At 39.5% G+C, this 22488-nt stretch overlaps 1 protein-coding gene across 1 annotated transcript in view; it reads right to left on the bottom strand.

Annotated features, from left to right (window-relative positions):
• Window positions 1–7003: 7003 nt before the first annotated feature.
• PCSK1 (proprotein convertase subtilisin/kexin type 1) overlaps window positions 7004–22488 on the bottom strand; it is a 48729-nt gene continuing 33244 nt past the window's right edge. The window contains exons 10-14 of the mRNA XM_056112519.1: window positions 19218–19451; window positions 15131–15288; window positions 13607–13740; window positions 11461–11622; window positions 7004–8255 (exon numbers count right to left, since the gene is read on the bottom strand). Coding sequence (XP_055968494.1) covers window positions 7878–8255; window positions 11461–11622; window positions 13607–13740; window positions 15131–15288; window positions 19218–19451 — 1066 coding nt within the window. The 3' untranslated portion in view covers window positions 7004–7877. The remainder of the gene's footprint in view (window positions 8256–11460; window positions 11623–13606; window positions 13741–15130; window positions 15289–19217; window positions 19452–22488) is intronic.

The raw sequence follows: 22488 nt of genomic DNA, 5'->3' as shown, positions 1-22488 counted from the left end.
CTCCCAGTAACAAGGTCAAACTACGCTGTCCTGAACAAACTGGGTCAGTAACCACTATTTCTGGTCCTGAAGGCACTGACAGATATCACCTTCTCCTCCACATCTTGGTTTGCCCCCCTCATCAAGTATCATCTGGCCCACAACAGTGTCTCACTGTTGGTGGGCTCTGACTCATCCTCACTGGTAAGGGTTGGCACCTGTTTTCTGGCAGCTGATGGGCACTCCAGCATTTTACACTGAGGCAAGAAGGCATGACCTGTAAGCTCTCAGTTACACTCAGGCCTCAGACCAGAGTCTCACTTCTGATAGAACCCCGAATCAAGTTGGGAAATTACGAGCTGGAGTAAACTGACTGCAAGATATCTCCCCAGCTGAGCTGAGAATGCATGGGCCCCAGAAGATGCTCCGGGAGAAAGGGATTTTATCTGGAGAAATGCTTTCCCATCTGAATGACTAACAGTGCACGTTATGAGAAGTTCTACAATGAGAAATAAGAAAAACTCCGTTTTTGGCCAAAGGGATAGTACAGTGGATAGTGTGCTGCCTTGAACATGGCTAACCCAGTTTGATCCCCGGCATTCCATAAGGTGACCCAAGTCCTACCAGGAGTGATAGCTGAGCACAGAGCCAGGGGTAAGCCCTGAGCACAGCAGGGTATGGACTCAAACCCAAACAAAAAAGGGAAAACTCAGTTTTTCATCCAATGTTTCACAAATGACCTGGGTATCTTGTTAACGCACTCACACACCACTGATTAATATGGGATTTTCTTTAAAGGTGCCTTTACCGGGGCTGGAGTGATAGTGCAGTGGGTAGGGTCTTTGCCTTGCATGCGGACAACCTGGGTTCGATTCCCAGCATCCCATATGGTCTCCCAAGCACTGCCAGGGTAATTCCTGAGTGCATAAGTCAGGAGTAATTCCTGTGCATTGCCGGGTGTGATCCAAAAAAAAGGGGGGGGGACACATTTACCTTGAGGTAAGAAGGCCTAGGAATGGGAAGAAAAATAAAATATCCCACAATAGTAAAAGAATTTTAGAACCATTGCTCAGACGAGCAACATTCTCAATATTTTGCCATCCTAAGTCCAGAGTCACGTAAACTCATATGGGGTTGTTTCTTTTTAACCAAAAGGAGGTTTGAGCTCTTGGCTGGCCTGTTCTTCTATCAGAAAAACTTTTACTTATTTCATTTTAAGATACACACCAGAGGAATGACTGCCTAGATCAGTGTCTCTCTCACTTTGGGGGATAGTTTCACAAACTTCTTTTAAATTTTTGGATAGCTTCACAAACTTGAAATAAAAAGGAGTCCTAGAAAATTTAGTTGTTCATGGAAGCAAGAGGCTACTATGGCATCAGTTAGAAAATATAATAAGTAAAGCTAAAACTGAAATATGTCAATGTAGTGAACACAGGGGGGCAGGTGACCAGTTTTATTTTTAACTTTTAATTTATCTATCTTTATTGATGTATACGGGCGTATAATATTTCTTCAGGTGTCCAGATTTCTATGTGGACATTATGATCATTCACAGTGACTAAACAAAATTTCAAAGCACATCCTGGTCACTAGTTTAGTTTCCTTTCTATCACTAAGAGTCTAGTTTCCACCTGCCACTGGGATCCTTCTTACCCACCTCACTTCCACTCTGGTGAGCACCTTTCTGTTCTCAGACTCCAAGACCTTGTTTCTGTTTTTCTTTATTTGTTTCCTTTTCTAGATTAGTCTTAAAATAGGGGCCTGTGTGACTTTGGGCAAGTGACTAAACCCTTCTGAATCCCAGTTTCCATGTCTGTAAAGACACTTCTCTTGCAAGATGATGTGGGCATTAGAAATAATGTATCTTCTCCTTTCCTTATCATTGTAAAATAATGGAATATATGCGCTTAGTATTCAATCAATGGAAGCAACTTCTATTATTTTAATAGTAGAAAGAATTGGTGAAGAATACAATTTTCATTTTACCTCGATATTACATAAGTAAGAGTCTCCTGTTCCTGCGCCTGGCTGTCCTCGCTGGGACCCCTTGGAGGGGAGCCGGTTGAGTTTCCCTCCCCGCCCCGACCAGGGCTCCGGCAGCCAAAGACCTCCAGAACCAGCCACCATCATGCTGAGACCACTCTCCACACACATGAAGGTACTGGCAGAGGAACAAAGGCATGCGGGTCCTGGAGCTGAGATCTCCAAGCCTGCTTGGATCAGGGATGAGCATCCTCCACCCAGATCCTCCAAATTCTGGTAGGCAGGGGCCACACCCACCAACTGGCCCCCTGGTGCCATGTAATCCCATCAATGGCCAAGACCCAGAGACTATATTATATAAGTATCTTCTAAAATAATCTCTCTCTCCCTTTCTCTCTCTCTCTCTCTCTCTCTCTCTCTCTCTCTCTCTCTCTCTCTCTCTCATGTTAAGCATAGCCTGTGTTCTGGAATTACTACAAGGTTCAAATATCAACTGTCTTAGTTATTGTCTATGTGACTGTGAACAAACCACATTACTTCTATTGCCTCAGTTTTGGAATCTGCAGAAACAGAAGAATACGATTGTTTTAAAATTCTAGTGAGAATTTATCTACACAATGATCATTTAGCTGAGAACTCATTTTCCATTGTTACTAGTATAAAAACTTCTAATGTTTTATAAAATGTTTATATTTGAAAACTGTACTCTTGCTTACTATTGAAAAATGATTGGACACGAGACAAGTAATTCTATTATTTCTTTTCACTCGCTAGAGGGCAATATGGAAATCAAGAAAATTATTTTCTGCCTCCCTTGTGCAAGCTATGAGAACCATGAAGTCATGATGACTATAGTCACCTCCGTTTTGGTACATCGATGATAAAGGAACTTATAAATGATATCTATTTAGAATAACACACATCATATAAATTATAAATATAAAAATTACAAGTCAAAAATCTAGTTTAGGGGCTGGAGCGATAGCACAGTGGGTAGGGCGTTTGCCTTGCACGCAGCCAACATGGCCGACCCTGGTTCGATTCCTAGCATCCCATATGGTCTCCCGAGCACCGCCAGGAGTAATTACTGAGCGCATGAGCCAGGAGTAAACCCTGAGCATCGCCAGGTGTGACCCAAAAATAAAAAAAAAATCTAGTTTAGCAATATTATTTTTATACTGGAACTTTATTTTTAAAAGGGTTACCTTCCTAATAAATGGTATGAAACTGATCTCAGCCAATCGAGTTTTTTTCTCTTATACTTTAAGACTTCTGACTTCTGAGAAAGCCTCAAGGATGCATCAATTGCCTGGGATAGAGGTGAAAGTGTGTGAGGAATACAGAGCTTCCATTCTGGAATATCTCTGAACAATGCCAAGGTCAGCTACAGTGTCCGTTCTAGTCTTTGGGATTTTCTGTCCTGTTCAATATTACAACATGCTCCTCATAGGCGTGTGAAATCTATTCTGTTTCCTCCTTTTACCTCCTAAATAAAAAAACCTACAAAGGTCATTCGTTATTCATGGCGCTTATTTTAGAGCATCTAAGTCAACACAAACTTTTAAAAATAAAATTTCAGATTTTGTCCAAGATCTTTGTTCAGCTCTAGGGTCGACATTAAAAGCTTTATGGCTGAAAACAACTCTCACTTTTTGTTTGTTTTTGTACTCTGGACTCACGAAGGCACAATTTATAATAGGATAATGTTAGTAGTGGAAGGAAGGAATGGATATTTTTATTAGTCAGTTTTGTTGACACATTAGGCTATGCAAGAAATTATTGCAAGATGCAGTGTGTTATAAGAAGTTATATTAGTCTTCCAATTTGCCAAGGTGACAAGTTCAGCGTATTTCAGCTGAACTCACCCGAACAGGGTTGTTTCATATTTTGAGCTAGTTGAATTTGCTTTTAGATTTTTACAACAGACAACTTTAGATCTTTACAACAAAGTAATGTTGGCAAGAAGCAGGGGAAAGTGTTCTGGGCTAAAGGAGCAGATCATACACGGCCTGTTGTATGATCTTACATCTCTAGATCGCAGAGAAACAAGTTAGGTAAAACCATGCTGAGATAGATAGGTAGATAGATAGATAGAAAGCCATTGCTTCAATCATATGTCTTAGTATTGCACTTACCAGAGCATATCAACATGATCAGTCACTACATTCATGGTTTAAGAAAGTACACTTGGACCTCAGTAAGTAAGGCAGTGGAATAAATCCTCCTCCTCCTCCCCGCCCTCCTCATCATCATGTGGACCGTTGCCCTATCCTTGCAATAGTACAATGCAGTTTTGAAAATATTAATGCTTTTCTTGAAAAACGTGTTTGCATATCATTAACTCAATTGGGACTAAATGGGAATTTGGAGAGAAACAATGGGAATTCGGAGAGAAACATTTCTTCCACCTTCCTGGTAGAATGCTATTGAAGATGGCCAGATGTGGAGAATAGACCCTGGTTGGAAAAATGTCCTGAAATTCCTCTAAATTAGCTGTAGTTTGACTGTACTTTTATGATTCCAGAGAAAGGAGTGGAGGAGCCTGGAAGAAAGCCAACCTCTTTCCATAGGAAAGTGAGATTCAAAAATGGTAGATTGAAATTCAAGTAATGTTGGCACGAATCAGGAAAACGTGATCCTGAAGAATGGAATCAAAGTTAGGAACTGGGTGCTTCTGCTGAGGGTACTCTTGGAAGACTGAAATCTTTTTGTTGATGTTGTTTGTTTTGGGGGTCACTCCACACAATGTTCAGGGGTAACTGCCACCTCTGCACTGAGGAATCACTCCTGGCAGTTCTTGGAGGACCAGATGGGGTGTCAGGGATCAAACAGGTCAGCTGCATGCAAAGCAAATGCTCTATCCGCTCTACTATCTCTCTGACCCCAGCACTGAACTCATACCTGTGTGTTCTGGTCTATAAACAAAGGCATGATAAGTAAAGAGAGCAAATGATCTCTCTGACTTAGTATGTCCCTTTAGTTTGGGATTTTTTACTCTGATTGTCTCAGTTAAACCTTAGATACACAACTTTGTATAGAATCAAGCAAGTAATAGACTATGTTACAAAGAATAATGTTTTCCAGAGGATTCTTAAATGCTTCCTCCAGAGCTTTTTACCCCCTAAGTGGGAGTTCATTTCCCCTGATATAAACTCACTGTTGTTTAGAGTTCATAAGGGAACATAGTATGAAAAGAAAGTACTGGTTGGTTGGTTCGAAACAAAATATTTTTTCTTTTCGACTTAATGCAGAATAATTTATTCTTCTGATTAATAAGCATATTTTACATTTCTGTTTAATACATCAAGTGTATATAATGTTGGAGTCCCTTAAAATGCTAAAACTACACATGATCAAATAAGCTACATATTATATTCAGCTATTAGACAAATGTCATTTTTTATATCACAACACATACATAATATACTTTTTTCACTGACAGAGGAACATGCCTTTCAAAAATATTTTATTGGATGAAACTTTCTTAATTTCAGGAAAAATTTAGTTCTTTAATATAATTTATTATGCCTTTTAAAATTCTGTTCGATAAAAGCATTTGGTACATTATAAATACCTGTAAAGAAAATATAGTTTAAAATTCAAAGGGAAATATTAAATAAGTTTCCTCTTTTACATTTTCAAAAAAATCCACACAGGCACCAAGAAAGACTGACAAAAATAGTTTATGTCTGAACAATACACTCCACATTGGAAACAGCCAAACATAACTTTAAGGATTAAAGCTTCTCTTGAGTATACCTTTGGCTACAATCCAATAGGCTAGTTGGGATTTCAACAAGCAAAGGGTACTATTAAAAAGGATGAAAATCATAGCTTCATACAATTCGCTAGAATTTGTAATGGGGAAAGGATGAATGTTCATTTATTACCTTTCACTCACCTTCTTAGCTTTATTTTTCAGTTGATAAATCTATGCTAACATCTCTCTGGCATTTTTCAGTAGTTAATTTTTTTGACAGGTGCAATTTTTAAGGTTATATTCAACACCTTATGGGAAACTTCAAGGGCAGTGATTCCGTGAGTGTATCCGTTAAGCTTTGTGACTATTGCTCTGGAAATATCCCCATTCCAACCAAATTAACATGGGCATGAAAGTAGAATAAACAATAGGACATTACCAATACCACCCACACTTCAAGCAGATCAAATCAAATGAGAGGCTCCAGTGTTTTTCCTTCAGCTCTATTTCAATGATATGTGACCTTATGTAGTTCAAATATTACAAAAGGCTTGCAGACAAACTCATGGGAAATTTGCAGGTATTTGGAACCTAACAGTTATTTGTGACTATTTAGAGAATGGGAAATTAGGGAGTTAATGAAAGTTGTGTAAATCAGCATATCCTGGTGAGATGAAATTAAAGAACTTTGTCAAATGAGATTTCAGATATACTTCCAGGGGTCTAAAATACACCTTCCTTTTTTGCTCTAATTTAATTAGATCATGGCAAATTTTCATAGTTATTAATTATTACACAAGTGCAGCTTGAAAGATGCTAAGAATAATTTTTTCCAGATGCATCTATATTTTGTACATGCGTATTTAACATAGGAATGGGAACAATCAAATACTAATTAAATTCTGACAGTAAGATGGTTGCCCGAAGCAGTTTGGAGTAAGGTAACACAGGATCTGGCCTTCAAGTCTAGCTGCATAGTTGCTACTTAATTCTGGCCAGCTATTGCCAGAAGGGAATGAGGGCCTGAGAATTGGATTTTATGTGAGATCTCTTTTGTTAAATAATCACTCACATTTTAAAGACATTTCACACACCAAACAAAATCTACCTGAGGGTCAAATGCAGCCTGCGTGCTGCCAGCTTTTAATCTCTTTGCTGAAGTTGCGGAGCAACGTGCTGAGAATTTGGCTATCCAATACAAAATAGGGATAGGATATTTGGTTTGAAGGGATGAACTTTCAAAGATCCAGAAAAATCCTGCCCTAATACATACAACAAAATCCAAGTGACAGCTCTCAGTGCTTCGCCTCATCATGCTATTTAGTATTTCATAGTATTTCATTGCTATCATAGTGGTTCTCTGTTATGAGTAATTTTCCCATTATCATTGTTAAAAATATTACTGGGCATTTGCTAAGTCTCAAATATAATTTTGTTCTAGAAAGGGGTAATAGTAAGTTTTCTCAGTATTTCGTCTGTTTCTAAGAAAGGACATAAGCAAAGAAAACCTTCAGAAGAAGGGGCAATTGAAGAAGACCAGATCAAGCTACTATTAGATTCATGGTCTCTGCATGGTACAACAAGCAGAGAAGAACATTCTAGAATTGCTCACATGAGACAGCGCAGATTTCAAGGTCCATTTCTGGATGCAAATAGCCCATCACTCCCTCAGTTGAACAGCTGTTTCTTCCCTAAGTGAGGAGCACTTGAAGTCGGAATGCCTTAGGTTATGGATCTGATTGTGAATTCATTCTTAGAGACGTTCCAAATCCTCCTTCAGTATCAAAATCCTAATAACCACAACGAAAGAGAATAAATCATTCTCAATTTTCTTTTTTGCAGGTTACTTTTTCCAATTAACCTAGTGTCTAGGTAATGACTTTTCTTTTAAGAAATGAAATGGGCGGGCCCCAGGAGGCTTCATAATGTAATGTGTAATGGACTTACAGCTCCAGAAAGAACAAACCTTTTTACTTATGCAGGCAGGGAAGACAGGTTTTGAAAGAACTATGATCAATTCAGGAAGCTGGATTTACTACTTAAGCTCATCCCTTTTACATATCCAGTTTGGGGAGAAAAAAGCAAAAAAGTACTACAATGGATATTAATATGCATAAGAATCAATGACAAAAGCAACCACATCAGATACAGGCAAAAATCTAAGGGGAAGGAAGCAGCATGACTCTTTCCGACTCAGACCCGCCCACTTATTTCAATTTTCCTCCCTCAGAATGTCCACCAGCGCTTGCAGCAGTCGGTCGTCTCTGTGCTTGTAAGGTTTTGTGTTGTAGAAAACATCCACATAGTCGTTGTACAGATTGTCCTCGGAGTCTTTACGCTGCGAAGGCTTATTTAGCTTTTCCAGGGCTCTGTAGAAGTTTTCGTAAGGGATGCTGAGTTTTTCACTCAAAGACGTTGCTGGTGATTGTTTAGGGCTCGGGTTTTTGGTGAAAGCGCTTTGCAGGAGGCGCAGCATAGCCTCAGAAGGGGCTCCCTCTGCCAGCTCTTCCCTTCTTCCCCCCACACTGCCAAAGCCAGGGCCTTGGGGTGCCAGAGACTTCTCATTCTGGCCCTCCAGTGTGGGCTGCTCCTGAAACACACAACGGCACCGACACAGGAAGGGAAGCTTGTTATTTGGAGCTAGGGCAGGCCAGGTGGAGCGCATGCATAGGACCTACTTTTTGACATGCCATTGGAAGGCTAGGACTCTCACCACCTAATATCCTTGGTCCATACTCTATGAAACCTTGGCACCTTTTTCATCTGCCCGAACTCTGTCTATGAAATGGGAGCGACTATACCTCCATTTCTAGTGGTTCTGAAGACTAAATGAGACTGTGTTTCATAGGACTCATCCCTCCTCTCTCTTGCCTATCAGCCTGCTGTAGTAGAATTCAGCTCAGGGAATTCAATTTATTTAAATCCATTATTTTTAATGGATTAAAATTCTGAACAAAAGAATAAATTTGAGTAGGGTTATATCCTCTGTAAAAGAAACAGCTTAATCTAAAAGAACAAGAGCAATCAGTGCTGAAGCTGATGTGGGGAGAAAGGGACGCTCCTTCATTGTTGGTGAGAATGCCAATTGGTCCAGTCTTTTGGAAAATAATATGGACATTCCTCAAGAAAAATAGAAATTGAGTTCCCATTTAACCCAGTAATACTACTTCTGGGAATATACTGTTGGGAGACCAAAAGCACACAACTGAAACACCTTCTGCACCCTATGTTCATTGCAGCACTAATCACAATAGTCAGAATCTGGAACAGCCTGAGTGCCCAAGATCAGATGAATGGATGGATAAGAAACTATTGCATATCTACATAATGGGATACTATACAGCTGTTAGGAATGAAGTCATTAAATTTGCCTATATATGGATAGACAGGGAGTGAAATGAGTCAGAAGGAGAGGGTCAGATATAGGAAGACTGCATTCATTTGTGATATATGTAAAGTGTATGTATATATACATATATAATATATCACTGTCACTGTCCTCCCGTTGTTCATCGATTTGCTCGAGCGGGCCCAGTAACGTCTCCATTGGAGACTTTGTTGTTACTGTGTCTGGCATATCGAATACATCACGGGTGGCTTGCCAGGCTCTGCCGTGCGGGCGAGATACTCTCGGTAGCTTGCCGGGCTCTCCGAGAGGGGCGGAGGAATCGAACTCGGGTCGGCCATGTTGGCTGCGTGCAAGGCAAACGCCCTACTGCTGTGCTATCGCTCCAGCCCCTATATATAATATATAGTAGAAGAATAATTCATGGCCAGCAAAAACAAGAGCTAGGAGGACTAGTCAGTGGTTGTAATCAATCACAGTGTGCGTGGGGTGGGATAGACGATAGGTAAGATAGAGAAGGGACCAGTATGTCAATAATAGCTGGAAATAATTACTCTGGACAAGAACTCAGTGTTAAAAATAAGTAAACAGATATACTTGATAACCTTTTAATATCTGTATTGCAAACCACAATGTCCAAAAGGAGAGAGGGGAGAGAGAGGAAGGGAGAGAGAGATGGAAAGAGGGAGGGAAGGATGGATGGATGGAGGGAGGGAGGGAGAGAGAGGGAGGGAGGGAGAGAGAGAGAGAGAGAGAACAAGAAGACAAGTTCCACTCATAGAGGCAGGCTTGTGGGGAGGAGGAGGTGACAGGAGGGAAACTGGGGACACTGTGGCTGGGAAATGTATACTGGTGGAGGGATGGGTGTTGGAACTCTGTATGACTAAAACCTAATCATGAACAGCTTTTTATCCCACTGTGATTCAATAAAAAAAAACTTTTAAAATTAACATAATAAATAAAAAAATAGAAACACTTTACCCTTCCTACTACTTTATTCACATTTTGGAAAGGAGCTAATATTAAAATATTTAATGTCTCATATACAAGGAACCGAGAGTTTTGTAAATCAGGATGGGAGAATCAAAAGATTAGAGAAGCTGCTTTTGCTTTTTCAATCATTGTGGAAGTATTCAACATTCTAACAATCAGAGAATCTTTTCTTATTTTGTTTTGTGTTTGGATCACAACCGGCTGTGTTCAAGGCTTACTTCTGGCTCTGTACTCAGGGATCACTCCTGGTTTGGGAGGCCATATGGGGATTAGGGGGGTCAAATCTGGGTCAGCCATGTGCAAGGCAAGCACCTTACCCACGATACTACCTCTCTAGCCCCTACAATCAGAGGTTCTTATAAATGCCTCTTTAGGAATATTGAAGGGAAGATTTACTCAGTAAGTGAATCTGTTTCTGGCATAGTGAAAAAGAGGCAGGTCTTTGACAAATCTAACCAGGGTCAGACATGAGCCCACTAATTTTCACATAGCTAGTTTACATGCTTCTTGAATAATAATAAGTCTTTGGATCTTCTAAAACACCCATCACAGAGCATCTGGAAATACAGATAGCCTACCTACAGAGGCAGATGAGACTCGGCTTGATAGGAGCAGACAGAGCAATCCAGGAGCTATGCCCTCTGCCCTCTGACTGATGAGGGAGAAGCCAGCTGCCTTGGGGGCAGAGACCCAGAGATGCGAGCAGCTGATTAGCTATCGCTGATGTCTTCTGGGAGATATCAGGACTCTGCCACTCTCCTTTGGTTCCCATGTGCGAGCTAAGGAATTACCCAGGTGATAACTACAGTATTAGAGAAGTACTTGACCTGTGGTTTCCTTGCACAATGAAATACCTATCCCTCCTAAGATACAGGATTATTGGCTCCATGATACCACAAAAATTGCCTATAAACTAAAGACGATAAACATTTTAAGTGTATGCCCTCTTGCTTAAGAGTAATTATACTATACTTTGTCATAAGTGGGAAATATTTGCATCAGGGAATTAATGAATTAATTTTTATTTTCAAATTCTGAATAAAAGAATAAGTTCTTTTTCTTTCTGTTTTATTTGTTGTTGTTGGGGTCTCAGGAGGCCCAGGGTCCTGTGGGAATTTTTAATCAACTGGGCCAGTGATTCAAGCAGGCGATGCTGCTTGGGCCATTCCAGCAGTACTTGAAGGCCTCCAGGGTTACAGCCAGTGGTACTTGGGGGGCAACAAGATCAAAGGCACTATCATGCTGTGTCCTGACCACTGTACTAACTCCCAGTCCCAGAATAACTATCTCAATAATCGGGCTTAATCCAGTGAAGCATGGACAGTTCCCTACTCTGGCTCTGTTTGTTCCCAGCCTTGGTTGACTCACTCCCTGCCTGAAATTTAGGGGCAATGTCACTCATTGCCTTGTCTACTAAAGTTCAGAAAAGAACTTTCTGGAAGAGAGCCATACAAACCTCTGCAGAATCCACCATCTTCTCTACCCCCCTTCTGTCGTTCTGAACAGTGTTGTAGGACGTGTACAGGCGGGGCTGCCGCATGTGTTCCGGCTGGGATGATGTCCCATGTAAAATCAGCTTCCAGTTCACAATCCTGCCTTCGTTTTGCATTCTTCCAGACTAGTAAGCAAGCACATAGTATTTTAGTATGTAATTCTGCATATTTACATCCAAGTACTTTCAGAGCCACTAAAAAGGATTTCAGAGATTAAATCTCATTTGAAAATTGTGCCAGGTTCTGTATACAAAGAAGTGAATCACCAGCTGCATTTTTTTGCTATGAAAGTTGATAGTTTAATGAGTGAATCTAAAGGGAATTGTGCTGAGCGAAATAACTCAGGCCAAGGAAGACAAGCCCTGTGTGATTTCACTCATATACATCATATGAACAAGGAAGTGAGCAAGCAAAACAAAAAAATAATAATTATTCAATTCAAAGGATACAGAAACAAGAGGAAAGGAGGGGTTAGGTGACTGAAATGCCAAAGGGTGGCTTGTAGAGTGGGCAGTCGATAAGCATAGTTTGCTAGTGTTCCTGATATAGTATAGACAGACATCACAGTGTGGTGCTGTGTACTTTGTATGACATTACAAGTGAATGCCACAGAGTTTTTTAAATTAACACTGCATAGGCTCAAAATTTTAGATTTTATCAGTTTCTCAATTAAAGGTCAAAATCACATTTCTATGCAAACAATTAAACACTAAAATATTATAACACCGTTTTAATATTGATGGAACTTCTTGAGCAGTGGAGTGTCCTTGCTATGAAAGGAATTGGATTTACTAATTATCAATTTGTTGGAACATTGCACTAAGGGGAAATTCAGTCTCTATGGTGTTATATTAGAGCACTAACTAGTCCTTTAAAGCAGTGTTTATGGGAAGTGTAATAATTTCCAAAGACTCGGCAATTAAGTTAAAGGCAATGTGCTGAGTGGCAAAGGGATTGTACAACAGGTAAGGCTCTTGTCTTGCATGCAGCTAACCCAGACCACCAGTCAACCCCAACTACCCCCATAAACCTCCCAAAAAATATTGTGCCGAAGTCTAAAATACCCTTAAAAAGCTAAAAGTACAGAAACGGATTCATGCAGACTTGAAACAAAAATTGTCCCCTCTAAGTAGGTAGATTTTCTTAGATCCCAGATGGTTCATTGACGTTAAAAAAAAAAAGTCAGGGACAGGGTGAAACTCAATGAGTGGTAAAGTGCCTTGTTGTCTGAATGAGTCCTGGGTTCATTACTTAACAAAGTAAAATGAAAACTGAGGTCAAATTCACAAACAGGAGGGTCTAGTAAGAATAACTCCCTGCTTCCCCTGTGAGTGCCGAAACATTTCACAACTTTCTGAATTCTTAAGATTAGCCATCTGTAAAAGAAAACTTCTCAGGAAAAAAAAAAGGGAACAAAAACTATCTAGTATCTAGTTTGTATCAATTTAACTGACACCTTCAGAAATTTAAAGTAATTGCTTTTCAAATTTTTTTCTTGACATTGCAATCTGGTGGAGCTTATACTTAAAAAAACTTCCTGACTTGGTGTTTCAAACCTGAAACACTCTTTCTTCGTTTATATGCTCGCTTATAGAAATTTCACAGAAATGATGCAGAATTAAGGATTTCAGCTATATATTTTATGACGATTTGAGCTTTGTTTTGGAAAGTCGTGATAGTAGTAAACTTAGAAAGGAATGAAAAATGCCTTTCAGTTTGTATCATAAATGAAACCAGAGAAAGTCATGTTACATAGGTCATCTTAAATGCTCAGGGATCACCACCTAGCAGTGGTGGGCACCATATTGGATGCGAGGGATCAAATCCCAGGTGGCTACGTGGCAGGCAAGTGCCTTACCTGCCATACTATCTCTCTGGCCCCAAAGTCACCAGTCTTAATACTACTTCAAAGGTAAAGGTAATGGTAAAGGCCCTCCCGTTGATCATCGATTTGCTCGAGCGGGCCCAGTAACGTCTCCATTGGAGACTTTGTTGTTACTGTGTCTGGCATATCGAATACTCTCAGTAGCTTGCCGGGCTCTCCGAGAGGGAATACTACTTCAAAGTGTTTGAAAATGAGCTTGTCTGTCTGCTTCCATTCACACTTACCACGTCTGTAATTTGCAAAGTCCAAGTCCCTATCGGGTTCTCGCCCCATGAATGAACAGACATGAAGTCCCAATTCTTAAAGCCGTTAGGAGATGAGTCCCGCTCTCTCTCAGCCAAGAGTACGGTGCTGGTTCCTATTTGCATGCAACAAATCCAAATTAATGTCTGTGCGACCAGTGGTGTTGTAGAATTCACTTTAATTGCTAATTACTGAAACTGAACGTTAGGAGAGATTAGCCCTCCTGATTTTCTTTTTCAGAGTAAAACCAGGACTAGGGCATTCAAAGATAAAATTATGTTTTATTCATAATACTTAGCATATTGTATGGCATACAATAAATTCTCAGTAAATGTTGTGGAAAATAAATACTGAATAAATAAATAAATCGATTAAAGATTATTTGAAGACAACTCAAAGGACAGCATTTAGAAGCTATATTAGAGCGTAAAACGCAAAATAAATTTTATTGGAACTTAATCTTGAAATTTTAATGGCTGCTTGAATCTACAATCTAGTATCAACATAAAAAAATTCTTGGCATATAAAAATGACTAGGAGGAGTAACTAAATTTGTTCATACATGTCTTCCATAGATCAATAAAACTGTATTACTTTCTAAGTGAAAGGGTCAAATAAACTGCATCAATAAAAAAGAATTTCATCAACATTTCAGTCCACTTTCAAGATATTCAGAAAACATAATTCCAGAACTGAGAAGTTTGTATCTTGGAAAGAGTTTACATAGATATCTCACTTTTCTCATACATTAACTACACTGAATATAGTTAGTTGACACCTCTGAAACATAAAGGAGTATGAGACAGTGTCTCCTGGTTGAAAGGTGGCTTACTGCTGATGCACCCATCTTCACCTTGTGTCTCAGAGAGAGTGGATAGCACATCAAATTGTTATGGACCATTCATCTTTCATCTCTTACATAGATCAGAATCCCCAATTTACAGCAGAGTCACGAATGGGTCTGATATCTCTATCAGTTTAACTAACGAATTAATTTCCAGACGAACTTTTATTAATGCATTATATAAGAGCAAGAGACGATACATCAGAGACACGAGGAAAAGTATACGGTTCAAAATGCAGACACTAGAGTGTTAATTAGTTGGTTTTATTTGCCTCTCTCTCATCCTCTATTTATCTAAGGAGCAGTGAGGCAAAGCAGAACAGAGTTTCAGCACCATGAAAAAAATCAAATATTTTTTTAAGACTTGAAACTATTTATTGGGACACAGTTCTCCAAATAAAGAAAAAACACTCATCTATTTAAAATAATTCCATTTACATGAAAAATTTTTGTTTGTTATTTTTGGGCCATAGCTGTCAGTGCTCAGGGCTTGCTCAGGGATCACTCCTGGAAGAGCTCAGGGACCATATGTCATGCCCAGAATTGATTCTGGGTTGGCTGCATGCAAGGAAGATACCCTACCTGTTGTACTATCACGCCGACCCAAAATAAAATTTTTAAACAAATGGTTTTAAGGTAAGTTCTAAGGGTAAAGACTTACCTGCAGCAGAAGTGAGAGTGACATGAAGGTCTCCTCTTCTGGAATATTCAATTGTTGCTTCAAATTGGACGTGCTCCAGAGATTTGATAGCATTTTCTTGTCCCTCACAAGCTCTTGTTGGGATTTCAATGATGACTTCTCCATTGGCTTTCAGGGCTCTAAGTATGTTCAAGAATCATCACTGAATAGAATGGATTTTTCACATTTTATGCAAATATCTGCACATGAGTGTTGAATGGGGAATCAAATAACCATGTTCTCCCTTTCAGTATAACATGTTTCAGAATCAACTACAAATGATTTTGATGCATAGGATAAGGTAAGCTATTTACAGAAGTAGAAAAAGTAATTATATAATTCTATCTTATATATATAAAATCACAGAAGAGTAGTCAGATCAATCTTGAGGAGGGAAAATCAAGGAAAGAAGAAAATTAGAGGCTATATTTTTCCTGATTTCAAACAGGAGTAATGGAGCAGAGCAGAAAATCCAGAAACAAATCTATGGATATAAGCTAATTGGTATTTGTCAAGAACCTAAGAATACTCAATGGAGAAAGGGCAGTCTCTTCAACAAAGAATGCTGAGAAAATCTTATGCAACGCTATTAAAAGAGCCCTTATCTAATACCATATACAAAAATCTCTGTAAATTGGATTTGGCTTAAATTCTGAAATTTTCAAAGCCTTAGAAGAAAACATATGAAAAAGATTTCATCACTTATCAGCAAAACATGACGCTGAAACATTTGATGTATGATATTCTTGGCAATGATTTCATCTACACAACACCAAAAGAACAAGCAACAGAAAAAAATAAGTGCATCTACACCAAGCTAAACCATTTCTGCGGGGCTGGAGTGATAGTACAGTGGGTTTTTGCCTTAAATTCAGCCAACACAGGTTCCATCCCTGGCTCCCCATATCCCTGTCACTGTCACTGTCCTCCCGTTGTTCATCTATTTGCTCGAGCGGGCACCAGTAACGTCTCCATTGTGAAACTTGTTGTTACTGTTTTTGGCATACCGAATACGTCACAGGGAGTTTGCCAGGCTTTGTCATGCGGGTGGGATACTCTTGGTAGCTTGCCAGGCTCTCTGAGAGGGGTGAAGGAATCGAACCCTGGTTGGCCGCATGCAAGGCAAACGCCCTACCCTCTGTGCTGTCGCTCCGACCCAGCTCCCTATGTAGGCTATCAAAACTTTCAGGAGTAATTCCTGAACACAGAGGCAGAAATAACCTCTGAACATCGTGAGTGTTGCCCAAGAACAACAACAAAACCAAATAAACCATTATTGCATAGCAAAGAGAAACAATCAACAATTTAAAATGGACAAGTTACATGGGAAAAAAAATCTGCAAAGCATGTATCTGATAAGGGCTAATCCATAAAATATATCAGCACTCCTACAATTTAAAATATTCTGGCTAACTATCGGATTAATTAATGAGTTTAGGACTGAGAGAGACAATTTTCCAAAGAGGACATATAAATGGCCAAATATTTTAAAATGCTCAACATTAATGAATGCTATGATTAATTAATCACCATAGAAATGCAAATCAAAAGCACAATTAAAAACACCTGCTGCATATCAATAATCTATTTTTTAAAAGGATAAGTGTGAGTGAGGATGTACAAAAATTCAAACTGTTGCACATTTATAGGGAAGAAATAATGTATCTACTCTGAAAACAACAGCATGGAGTTCCTCTAAAAATTAAAAATAAAGCTCCAGTAATTCCACTCTATATATTTCCCAAAAATAACTTGAATTAGAATCATGATGCTATCTTTCATCATGCTGAGTGAGGTCAGAATGAAAGGGAGAGACACAGAATGCTGTCTCTCATTCATGGAACTTAAAAATTAAAAAAATAATAATAAAAATAAAAACAGAAGCCCCCGCCCCCCCAAAAAATACACAGCCAGTTTTTCATAAAGATTCAAAGGTCACTGTTAATAGTATTGTAAAACAAAAATATGCTAATTAAAATATTTTAAATTTAAAAAAATTCAGTGCCGCTCATAATAGTCAATAAGTGAAAATACATAAAATGTTGAGATGGAGGAATAATATTTCTTAAATGTCATGAATGCACTTGGTGACTCAAGGGCTCATTTTGCATATGGGAGGACCAGATCTGATCCCCAGCACTTTATGATCCCCTGAGCACCTCTGGGCATTTCTAGCTATGACTCCAAAACAAGAATTAAGTGTTAAGTATATATGGCAGAATATTGTGCAATACTCAGCAATATAAATGAAACTTGAAGACATTACATTAAGTGAAATAAGCTAGTCTCAAGACTAATTCTTATATATATAAAAGAGTCAATTAGCAAATTCAATAATATTTGCCTATAATATGAGAAATAAATCAAGAGTACACAATCAACAGGCATAAAGCTTCATTAGTTTGATGAATAAATTCTGTATCTCAACTGTACATTCAGATCACAGATCATCCTGTTATTCGTCGATTGCCTCGAGCAGGCCCCAGTAACGTCTCCTTCATCCTAGCCCTGAGATTATATTCAAGGCTCTTTAGGAGAATGAGACCCATCATTGTGACTGGTATTTGGCATATTGGGTACGCCACGGGGAGTTTGCCAGACTCTGCCGTGTGGGCAGGCTACATTCGGTAGCCTGCCAGTTTGTCAAAGTAGGAATGAGATGTCATAATAAGATTATGTCACATAATCATCTATGTGACAATAGTATCTTATTATGGGTTCCGGGAGCTGGTTTTTATAGTCTCTGAGTCTTGGCCACTGATGGGATTACACTGATCAACTGTACATTATTGTAAGTAAATAGTAGTGTATCATAGAGTTTTTTTAAGATGTTAATCTGGGGGCTGGAGCTATAGCACAGCAGGTAGGGTATTTGCCTTGCATGCGGCTGACCCAGGTTCAATTCCCAGCATCCCATATGGTCCCCCACGCACTGCCAGGAGGAATTCCTGAGTGCATGAGCCAGGAGTAAGCTCTGTGCATAGCTGGGTGTGACCCAAAAAGAAAAAAAGAGAGAGAGAGATGTTAATCTGATGTGTCCTTACCACAATAAAATAAACAGAATAGTTTTAAAGTGCAAAGTAAAAACAATGATAAGAAATAGATGCCAAATAGTATGGCATTTGCTGTGAAATCAAATTCAAACAGATTTGCTTTGACCTCATCAAAAATCGGTTCATTAGTGCAACAGACCCTTATAATAAATTATTATATTTTCCTAATGTTTACTCTGTGGCCCCCTGCTTATGAATATTTTATGTTAATAAAATATTCATATTTTATTGAATATGAATAAGTCTTCAATAAATTCATGTTTGCCTTGGTAGGATCAATGAAACAGTCATACTAGATTCTGTTCCTGTGGCCGGTTATGGGAGATCTTTGTAAAAACATATTTCCAAAAGGGTCCTTCATGGAATAAAAGCAAGGAATCCCACTGTACTATGGTATGAAGTAAGGCTTTTTTGGAAGTCAATATGGGATAATTATGATGCATTTCATCAATACTGGAATAGTTTTTTTTAGTTATTGTCTTAACATCTTTGAATTTGGAATCATTCAAAACACTGGGGATTGTTAATGGTTAAATGATTGTAAATAAATAAATCATCTATGTGGCAATAGTACGTAAAAATAATACATTCTATATTTAGTACTATATGATAGGTAGACTATAAGAGGAAAAGAAAATGCAAATGTGCTAATGTAACTTGAAGTTCTTCTGGTTTTTGTTTTTGTTTGTGTCTGAGACACATCTGACTGTGCTCAGATCAGATCCTGGTTCTGCACTCAGGAATCACTCCTGGTGGGGGTAGAGGAAAATATATGATACCAGAGATTGAACAAAAATCAAGTGTGTGCCTTGCATACAAGATAGCTACCTGCTATATTATGCTTAGAACCCAATTCACAGGTCTTTGGTCTCAAATATTTCCCAGGAATCCACACTTGGAAATTCCACCTCCCTCTATCGAAATCGAGGCGAGGACAAAAATATGCAGCAGAAAAAGCATCAAGATTCAATAGTACCATAGGCACATATATGTCTGAAATTCCTGAAGACACTCACCTGGGCTGAAAGTCATTGTCCTTCACAACACACTCTTTCTTCTCAGGCACACTGGTCCAGGTCCGGGGGTCAGCCAAATCCACCAGGGCTTTGGCATTTAACAACCCAAATCCAAACCGACTGTTCACCATTAAGCCTGCTCCATTCTTTTTCCATCCTGGGTTGTTAGCCAATGGGTCGTACTCGGAGGTCCACACAACTAAGTGTTGCATATCTCGCCAGGTGAGATTTGGACTGGAAGAGTGAACCAGAAAACCATTCAGAAACAAAGTAAGTTTCTTTGCAAGAGCAAGTGCTGAAAATGAACATTCCATTCCAAGATGATGCTGTAGGGTTTGCAATGGTGTACATGTAACTCAGTGTGTGTTACTGTTGGTATATCTTTTCATCCAGAGTTCAAAACACAGTTCTGAAAACTTCACCCCACACCATTTGTAATCAAGCATTTGCAGTAATATTTGGTCTTCAGCGTTGTACAGAACGTGTTTCTGCCTTCTAAGTGCTTTGGCTGGAGTGACAATTTTGTTTGCTTGCTTGTTTTTATTTTAGGGTCACATCTGAAAATTCCCAGGCATTACTCCTGGCTCTGCCCTCAGGAATCACTCCTGGTGAGCTTGGGGAAACAGATGGGATGACAGAACGCAGTCTGGCCACTTGCAAGGCTTGGTCCCTGTCTGCTGGACTATCTCTCCGCCCTCTTAAGTCACAGTTTAAAATGACAACATGATATGTCTTACTGTCTCTTGCTATCTACTATGCACATAGAACATGCTGACCCTATGGACAGGTCATTGACTTAGGTTATTAGAGATGCAGCCTAGCTACCCGTGCTAAAATACTGTTTACTACTTTTCTTTATATTTCAAAATTATCAAGAAACACAGTTACTTGAGATCACTCTGCAAAGCACTGTTCTGAATATCATAGGGAATATTCAGGAGTTGGTTCTTGACTTTAAGATGCTTACAAGCTAGTAAAAGAATGAAATCTTGGAACTTGAGGGTTAATACAACAGCTTAGGCACTTGCCTTGTACTTTACTGAGTTCAATCACCAGCATCACATGTGGTCCCTTGAGCACAGACCGTAGTGATCAAGTCAAAAGTACTTCCTGAACACAACTGTGTATGGTTCAAACACACACAAAATGGATATTTTTCATGATTGTTATTTCTCCTGAATGATGTTTTCATGGCATTTGTTTGGGATTGTTGGAGTAAGAGAAGAAAGGGTTTTTTTGGTTTGTTTTTTTAAGAAAAAGCTAGGAAGACTTTCTGGGAGAAAATATTTTAAATTCAATTTGTAGAGTGGGTTAGAATGACTAAGTGAAGCTAAAGAAAAGACGATGAAGCGACAGAACAAAATTGGCTGGAGTTGAGGGGTATTGATGTTGTATGGCCCTGCAAATAGTCTGGATTGTTGATGTAGTAAAGAGTTGACGGGGACACTGAGAAAGATATGGAGGGCTCTGAGTATCAGCAGAAGGAACATAGCCCTTATCCTTTGGGAAAGGGGGACTCGTCAGGAATATTGAGCAAGGACGCAAGCAATGTGAGATTAGTTTAGCAGCAGTAGAAGGAGAAATCAGAGATTGAGGGGGTTGCTGGGCCTGAAAATATGAGGATGTATTCTTCCTTCCCTGATTCCCATTAACATTTCTGCATTCCACGTGCCTGAACTCTTATCCTACCACACCTTTTGCCTTTCACTGCTACCCGTTTTGCCTTTCTTTACATTTTTTTACCTTCCAACATACCGGGGAACTCGTTTTTGTGTTTAAGTCATGTCTACCTCCCCTGCGAACAATAGTTATGAGAAGAGCTGACATTTTCATTTCTTGTTCTCTGAAGTTAGCCGAGCACTCAGAAGAATGCAAGCCACAGGGTAAATACTGGCTGGATGAGTGAATGATTGGATGTGCTAAGTACCAACTAGCTGCAAACATAATTTTAAAACATATTATTAGTAACATTAGCTACTTCAAGGTCGCAAACTTTTTTCTTAACTTTGAGACCTGTGTTATCTCTGTTAAGGCAATCAAGCATTATTTTAAAAATGCATGCCGACAAATTTAGTCCTTGAGTTTTCTGTCTTATCATAAGATTGTGAAATAATCATAGGCGAAATTGGATTCAATTAGCTAACTTGAAGCCGGAGACATAGTACAGCAGATAGGGCTCTTGTCTTGCACACACCCAATCTGGGTTTGATTCCCGGTACCACTTATGGTCCCCGGAGCATGTCAGGAGTGACCCCTGAGCTCAGAGGCATCAGCAAGCCCCTACCACAGCCAGGTTGGCCTCAAAGCAAAAAAAGCAAATTTCTTACTTCTCCCCAGAGAATTAAATGTGGCTTGCTGTCAAGAAGCTGGCAACATGCACTCTTAAACATTGAGGAGTCTAGCTCCTTATGGAAAACTCAGGCTTTGTGCTAGTAGTGCCAAGGTTCTCTCTCAGGGACCTCACACAAAGCTGCTCTCAACACACTATGCAGTTTCCACATCCTGGCCAACTCTAAGTAGGGCTGCAGTTAAGAACTCAGGCTGCTTCCACTGGTCAGCTCTTCTGATTTCATATTCCTGACCCCTGCACCTTCCCAGTCTTTTTATCTGGGACATTGGTGAAAACAGACTTCTGGGGGTAGGAGGGAGAAGTTGAAGCAAATACCTCACTAACTCAGTATCCAGTACTTTTCCACTCCTAAATTTCTTCATTTGTCCTACCCCTGTCTGGGAAGCTATCACAAATAATAGACTAAATACAAAATGGCTTGGAGCCTGAATAATAGCACAATGGGTAGGACACTTGCCTTGCATGCTGCTAACACAGATTCATTCCTTGCCATTTTATATGGTCCCCCAAATATCACCAAGAGTAATCCCTGAGTGCAGAAGCAGAAGCACATCTGAGCATGGTCCCAAAACAGAACAACAATAACAAAACAACAACAAATCTTTTCTTGGGGTATTATGATCTCTTATGCCTTAACTGACCCTCCACTGGTGTAGGGGTGGCACAGAGGAGGCAGCAACTTCTCTGGTTTTACACTTTGCTGCACACATGACTTCTGGTTTGGTATTTTAATGGGTGACTGACACCAGGTAGCCCAGCACAGTTTCAGTTCAACTAACTGAAGTCCACAAAGCAACGGGCCCCAGTCCTATATCTCAAGTCATCCAGAGCACTTAGAAATCATCAAAGCTAAACCTCTGAAATCGGTCATCTTTAAATACAGCATGACTTAGATTTTTATTTGAAAGAACCTCTCTTGCC

Source organism: Sorex fumeus, unplaced genomic scaffold (assembly GCF_029834395.1).
Source record: "Sorex fumeus unplaced genomic scaffold, SorFum_2.1 ptg000018l, whole genome shotgun sequence".
NCBI classification, from domain to species: Eukaryota; Metazoa; Chordata; class Mammalia; order Eulipotyphla; family Soricidae; genus Sorex; species Sorex fumeus.
This window is presented reverse-complemented; position numbering and strand designations above follow the sequence as displayed.